An 8033-nucleotide genomic window follows, 5' to 3' on the forward strand; every position below is an offset into this window, starting at 1 on the left:
GGTGAAATGGGTCCCCGCTGAAACACTTTCCCGCTGCGCACGTTCCGGACGTTGTTTGGGCTATTCACCGGTATTGCGGTATATGAAAAATTCATATCATAACGAAAATAAATACCGGTTTTCGGTACAAACCGGTATACCGCCCACCCCTATGTGATCGTCTTGATTTCAGCCTACAAGAGCTGCTGTGGTCCTGCTAGATGCTCCCTGCTGCTGCTGTTATCATTAGTCACACTTCTACTGTTATTATACACATATGATTATTGTCACATACCCTATATTTCCTAATAGCCGCCGGGAGTTTGACCCCATTTTGCGTATTAAACGCCAGTACAATTAAACGCCAGGGCGATTATTTCCTCATTCATTGCCTCAAGGAAGGACAGCCCTGCCTGCAGGGCTGAGGGACTGTTTGGGCTTTTACGCACAGGTCGGTGGTGAAGTGGCGCACATGACTCGTGCTACGGATGGACTGACAGACAACCACGTATCTAAAACAGGTAATACATCTGGCTACATCTTTCCCACATCAAATATCCGTGATCACCTACACCCGCGTGAGTAAAAGCGCACACAATTCCGTGTCCTCTCACCGCGGATGCTGTGATTTGATGGCCTGGTACTCATTGTAGCCCACTCTTGTAAGACCCAATAATAATAATAATAATAATAAGTTACTGTGGACCTATATGCCATGCCTTTTAATAAAATTACCAGAGGAGTTCGCTGAAAAACAGGTAATGTCAGTCTGAATTACTCGCGTGCGTCCCCGGTGAAAATCGCTGACATACATGGGAAATACGGCTTCTACAGGCTCGCCATAGCTTACTGTCAGGACTCAGGGACCAGAATTCGGGATGGCGGACCGTCAGAATGGCGATATTTCAGTGTGGCGGCCTGTAACTGTTGGTTAAATGGCCCATTCGGTTGGTATTCAGATAACTGGGGCTTTACTGGTATAATGCAATAGCACCACCCAGCGGTGAAACCCGTGTACACGTGTACATGACAAAAATGACCCACTCTAAATGTTTAGAGATTTTTGTACAAGAACTCACCCCTACCTTACAATATTTTTGCACTAAAAACATACTGGACAGGAACTGTAACCAAATAACGGCCTGGTGCAGGTCGTTGCAAAAAACCCCAAAACAAAATAAAAGCCTTGAGCAAATAGCCCCTGGTTCTTTTAAATACCTGGGGTCAAAATCGATTTTGTGAAATAAACGCCCGGGCTACTATTTGGAATTCAGGACTTTACTTTTCAGCGAACTCCTCTGATAATTTTAGGCATGGCATATAGGTCCACAGTAGCTTATCATTATTATTATTATTATTGTTGTTATTGGGTCTTACAAGAGTGGGCTAAATAGATAGATAGCGAAATAATAAGTCGTTATCACGATATAACAGTGCACAAAAAAAAAAAATACATGGCGGTTCTCGTAATCTGTACTGGACAGCTATGTTGTCAATGTAACAATACGTCGGTTATGCCCAGGTATTGAATCAAATGTGTTTTAAGACATTTTTGCTTAGTTCACCTTATTGTCTATTTGTCTCATTGTGTTTCATGGACACGGCGATGTGAATAGCGCTGTTTCAGCTCATTTCTGCTCATTTCTGCTCACTTTTGAGGACTTCCGGGTCTGTTTTCCTCTGCTGAATGAAACCATGGCGACACGAAATGTGGGTACCTTATTGGTGTAGCGCGATCACGTGACGGCCGTTCCACCACTCGCGTACCAAATCTCATTACGCTCAGGCGGAACTGATCATTATGCTCAGACAAACAAGTGCCGAATTACGACCCCGATCACAGGACTCTTGCGGGGTTATGAGCTACGAATTCCCGCTGATTAGCTGAACATGTATCGATCGTCCCCAGATGTCGGAGCGGAAATCAGTTTCTGTGAGACTTTTTCTGATTCACCTTACGGCCTATAGTTAGGGTCCATCTATTAGATTTTCCGCCATTTTTAATTGCTTTAAAAACAGTCAAATGAATAGAACTTGATGAATTTTGAGTTTATCACAACGAAACATGGTATACAGCATCATTGGATGAATATAGCCTAGGCCTTCCCATTATAAAATCGTTCAAAAAAACATGGCTGCTATTAATGAAAAAAACCTCGCCAAGGGCGGGGCTTAGCAAGAAATAGGGCACAACTTGAGTTTCCTTTGAGCAATCCTTATTAAACTCAATGAACACACCAAGTTTTGTTAAAGTCCCAACATTTGCCCTCACGGAATTTGAGTGTGCTGTTATTCAAATGCTGCATACATTCTAATGGTGGAACACTTTGTGATTGGGCTTACTCCTTCTTTAGACAGAAATAAACTAGCTGAAGTGACTCTGCTCAGCCTCATGGAGCTGAAAACCCACTTGCTGAGGCCAACAGAAGCTGCTTCCTGCTGAGAGGGCTTCAACCCTTGGACTGCCGCTTGCAGCTATATTTCATTAATGCTTTAAAGAATTAATAGGAATTATTTACACAAAAAAACTCTTGGTGCAGCAGTAACTGTCTCTCTATTGGCACAGCAGTTACAGGTGCCAAACTTTTAAGAGCAGAAGTTCACAGTTTGATTGCTGAGTTTTTGAGATACATCTGGGCTCACATTACAGCAGGTCTGTAATTTAAACCTGCCTAATATTCGCAAAAATATAGAGGGTGACACCTCTGTCTTCTGAAAGGAACCATAATCAGTTCACTGGGGGATAGGGGGAACTCTAGTGTACTGTAGCCTACAGGACTGATGGACAGTTAAGTGTAAAGAAAGGCTCATGAACAAACATGCCACACATCATATCAAACTGAAGAGGTGAGACACAACTAGATGAGTGACAGAATACCTGAAAGGGAAACATCTAATCATGTTGTGTGTGACTGTATGTTTGGGGTTCTTCAACATTAAAAATATTCAAGAAAGAGGACTATGACCTCTAACATGTTTTAGTAGTCTGATATGTGACCAGAGGGGTATTCCAGGTAGGAGGTTCAACAAACTCTGAGTCTATCCCTGAACTCTGAGTTGACTTACTCTGTGATGGGAAACTCTGAGTATCCGGTTCCAGAACAGCTGATTTGAGTTAGTTCAGTCAACTCTGAGTATGTTCACTCTGAGTTAAACCGACAATAAAAAGCCATCATCAATGGAGCTCCGACTCTACGATTCACCATGGCAACAGGTAAATAAAAGACAGGCCTCCATTTTAATCCAGTGGATGCAGAGATATTAATGCATGTGTAGCAGACGGTGCATGTTTATCTTTAAAAGAAGAGCCTGAGTCGGAGCGAGGAAAGTATCAATAAGTTAACCATAAAGTTAATAAAAAAGTTTTATTCAGTGTTGTCCGTTTATTCATCATTTATCAGACTTACATTTCCTTAATGAAGATAAAGTGGTGGAATCTGACTGTGTATCAGGCTGTAGATACATTACATTATATTAATAATATATAATAATATATTTGTTCAGATTTAATCTGATGGGGAAAAACACAGGAGGCAGCAACTGAAAAATAGGAAGATTTAAAACATATAGGCTAGGCTATAGATCAAAGACATAAAGACATGACTGTAAACTCACAGTCTGACCCAGTAATAATATGTTTGGTGATTTGCACTTGAAAAGACGTTGAGGTTAAAATACAGTAGATTTTAAAATGTTGCACATCTATTTGTATCTTGACTCAACAGCATTCAGTGACTTTATTTCAGCTACAAATGTAGTAAATTTAAAGACACTGAAATGCTGCACCATTGCTCACTCAGAAATATTAACATATAATCCCCAATATTAGGCTATAGGAATTATGTTCCATCAGTGCGACCAATGACATCAGTGATAGAGATCATTAGTCATTGATACTACGTGTCTAAAGCTTCATACCGATTTTTAAAATTTAAATAATTAGACCTACACATTATGTGCAATAAACATTTGGGAGCTGCTCTAACAGACTGACAGTCTGATCCTTGTGCACAGTGTTATAAAAAATAATAAATATAAAAAGGACAGAGGTTTGATTCTGAGCTGAGGGTGAATTCTCGCTGTGTAATATTTGAATGTAAAGACAAAAACTGATGTCCAAAGAAATGATTGATGTGCATAAATTCAGTAACTTAAGACAGTCCTGAGTAACAAACTAATATCCAGCAGGATTTAGACTGTGACAGACGGTAAATCTCCGCTAATGAATGCGCTTCGATACAAGCTTTGACACGGACTGAATGAATGAGGAAATGAAACAGCGTGTAAGAGGGAGGAGACAGAGAAAAACTCAGGGTTTATTGAAGAAAACCTGTCAGCGAGCAGGTTATGTTCACAGAGTCTGTTACCATGGTGACTGACTCAGAGTTTCAGCTACCTCTCTTTCTGGAACGGATAACTCAGAGTTTCCCTCATTTCAGGGTTAACTTACTCTGTTTTCACATAACCCGCTTTCTGGAATACCCCCCAGTGCTACGGTCTGTGTTTGGTACAGTCACTGCAGAGCTTGCTAAAAGGTGGGGATTGGCTAAAAGGTGTCAGGTAGGGTATGGTGACAACAACACTGACTTGATAGTGACACAAATGAAATCTATCACTGTGAAACTGAAGGTAAAACAGACAGAAAACACGCTTTATTGAAAACAACAACAAAAACAATATCTCAGTCAATTAAAGATAAACTCAAATGGATCTGTCACGGTAACAGTATGTACACTTCATAATAATGAGCAAAAATATGGAAATGTCTCATCATATTAAATATTTTTTTTTCTGTAGCTAACGTTACATGTGTGACAACGTTCTCTCTAAACTAAAGAGCGCTGTAGCTGTAACGTTAGCTAGCTCGGTATGTAAACATACAGGGCTAGCTGTAACGTTAGCTAGCTCGGTATGTAAACATACAGGAAGTAATACTGGTGATCCCAAGTTGAAGTGTCGAAAGATAACGCAATATCACAGCAGTTGTATAGAAAGGCCAGACTTACATCGTGGTGGTCCTCCACTATCCACACCGGCAGCTCCTTGTAGGACCTCTTCAGCGGCACACAGCTCATATTGAAAGCGTGACGTTACGTCTATTCCGTCCGTGACAGTAACGGTATTATTATTACACTGGACTTTAAATAATTAACGTCCCGTTCACATCGTTCCCTCTGCAGCACATATTTCATCCCATTTCGTGACAAAGTGTTTAACAGCAGATCCAGCTGAAGCCATTCACCCACCGGAAGTAACGCCAATTAAGCGTTGGTGGGGTTTTTTTTTTTATGTCCGGGTAGAAACAAGAGGCAGGAGAAAAACAATAGTTCTTAGTGTTAGACGAAATTCGTAAATATATTAGAATGAAAAGTGGGGACATAAAAAAAAGGTTTATTAAACGTGGCAGATTGTAAAGCATTACTAAAAAGAATCTGTTTAGTTCAGAGACTTGTGGCGAATAAAGCCACTCCATAAAAGGCATGTCAAAAAATTTCATAAGCACTGGGATGGGGCTTGTGTTTTATATATATATATATATATATATATATATATATATATATATATATATATATATATATATTGGCTTAGGGAAGGGGCATTCGAATCTAAATGGTTGGATTTTGTTTGTTATACTACAGATTTTAAAAGAAAACATGCCTTACAATCCTGCCCTTGGAAGGCATTTTTTCTTCAAAAATTGCCAAAATTACAACAGATATTACATTCAGGACACATCTCATGTCTCATTTATGAAATGTTAGAAAATCTCTGAGTGGATTTGCGAAAAAAAACAACAACAAAAAAAACCCTTTAACGGGGAAAAAAAAAGGTAAGTTTAAGTATAAGTAAGTATACTATACATGATAGTATATGTATGTGACAATAATAATCATATGTGTATAATAACAGTAGAAGGATGACTAATAATAACAGCAGTAGTAGGAGGCATCAGGCAGGACCAGGGCAGCGGCACAACCACGACACACCATCCAGGCATAGCTGCGATACGAGACAGTGGAGTGCAAAGGCTCCGGAGAAGACGCCAAGTTAGTGACATGCAGTAAAGCCGAGCTGGCAATATGCAGTAATAGGACGTGAATGTTAGCAAGTGAAGAAGAACCAACTTCTAAGAAGGATAGAAGGTGCTAGGTGTATTATAGGGGGTCCCCGGGCAGACTAGGCCTATGTCAGCCTAACTATGGGCTGGACCAAGACAAGCCTGAGCCAGCCCTAACTATAAGCTTTATCAAAAAGGAAAGTCTTAAGTCTAGTCTTAAATATGGAGATGATGTCTGCCTCTCGGACCGCAACAAGAAGATGGTTCCACAGAAGAGGAGCCAAATAGTTTAAGGCTCTGGCTCCCGTTCTACTTTCGGAGACTTTAGGAAACAAGTATTCTCAGAGTGCAGTGTTCTGGTGGGATAATATGGCACTATGAGCTCTCTAAGATATGACAGAGCCTGACCATTTAGAGCTTTGTAAGTTAGGAGAAGGATTTTGAATTCAGTCCTGGATTTTACAGGGAGCCAGTGCAGAGAAGCTAAAACAGGAGAAATATGATCTTGTTTCTTAGCTCCTGTCAGTACACGTGCTGCCGCATTCTGTATCAGCTGGAGAATTTTTAAAGACTTATTAGAGCAACCTGATAATAAGGAATTGCAGTAATCCAGCCTAGAGATAACAAAAGCATGGACCAATTTTCTACATCTTTTTGGGACAGGATAGGCCTAATTTTCACAGTATTACGCAGATGAAAGAATGCAGTCAGTGAAGTTTGTTTTATATGGGAGTTAAAAGACAAATCTTGATCAAATATCCGAGGTTTCTTACAGTAGTGCTAGAGGCCAGAGCAATGCCATCCAGAGAAACTATATAATCAGATAAAGAGTTTCTGAGGTGTTTGGGACCAAAAACAATAACTTCAGTTTTGTCTGAATTTAACATAAGGCCATTGGAGCTCATCCAGGTTTTTATGTCTTTAAGGGATGTTTGAGGTTTAGTTAATTGATCCGTTTTTTCTGGGTTTATCGATAGATATAATTGTGTATCATCTGCATAACAATGGAAATTTAAAGAGTGATTTCTACTGATGTTACATAAGGGAAGCTTATATAAACTGAATAGAATTGGTCCGAGCACAGAACCTTGTGGAACTCCAAAACAAACTTTAATGGTAAATGGACCTGCAGTTGTATAGCGCCTTTCTAGTCATCTAGTGACCACTCAAAGCGCTTTTTACACTACGAGTCACGTTCACCCATTCACACGCACATTCATTCACTGGTGGCTACCGTACAAGGTGCCACCTGCTACTCAGTTTTAACACACTCACACACCGATGGAACAGTCATCGGGAGCAATTTGGGGTTCAGTATCTTGCTCAAGGATACTTCGACATGCAGCCTGCAGGAGCCTGGGATCGAACCGCTGATCTTTCAATTGGTGGATGACCCGCTCTACCTCTGAGCCACAAAGTATGTAGAGATGATTCATCATGAACATGAACGAACTGAAATTGATCAGATGAAATAAGATTTAAACCAGCTTAGTGCAGAACCTTTTAGGCCAATTAAATGTTCCAGTCTCTGTAGCAGAATTTGATGGTCAATTGTGTCAAATGTGGCACTAAGATCAAGTACAGAGACGAGTCCTTTGTCTGAGGCAGTCAGAAGATCATTTGTAACTTTTACTAGTGCTGTCTCTGTGCTGTGATGCACTCTAAATCCTGACTCAAATTCCTCAAATAAATTATTATCGCGGAAAAAAATCACACAGCTGGTTTGCAGCTACTTTCTCAAGGATCTTTGAAAGAAAGGGAAAATTAGATATGGTTCTATAGTTCGCTAACACCTCTGGATCCAGGGTGGGCTTTTTTAGAAGAGGTGTAATTACAGCTACCTTAAAAGACTGTGGTACATAGCATGTTAATAAAGATACATTGATCAAGTCTAATATTGAAGTGTGAACTAAAGGTAAGACTTCCTTAACCTCACTGACTTCGCGAGGACGCTGATGTCCTCTCTCCCCTCCTCCTCTGTTAAATGGTATCTCCA

The 8033-nt window shown here is 40.3% G+C and overlaps 1 protein-coding gene across 1 annotated transcript in view; it reads right to left on the reverse strand.

Annotated features, from left to right (window-relative positions):
• Positions 1–5246, reverse strand: part of c21h5orf22 (chromosome 21 C5orf22 homolog) — a 76456-nt gene extending 71210 nt beyond the window's left edge. Inside the window, exon 1 of the mRNA XM_050074830.1 lies at positions 4986–5246. Coding sequence (XP_049930787.1) covers positions 4986–5054 — 69 coding nt within the window. The 5' untranslated portion in view covers positions 5055–5246. The remainder of the gene's footprint in view (positions 1–4985) is intronic.
• Positions 5247–8033: the final 2787 nt, after the last annotated feature.

This window comes from Epinephelus moara, chromosome 21 (genome assembly GCF_006386435.1).
Source record: "Epinephelus moara isolate mb chromosome 21, YSFRI_EMoa_1.0, whole genome shotgun sequence".
Taxonomy (NCBI): Eukaryota; Metazoa; Chordata; class Actinopteri; order Perciformes; family Serranidae; genus Epinephelus; species Epinephelus moara.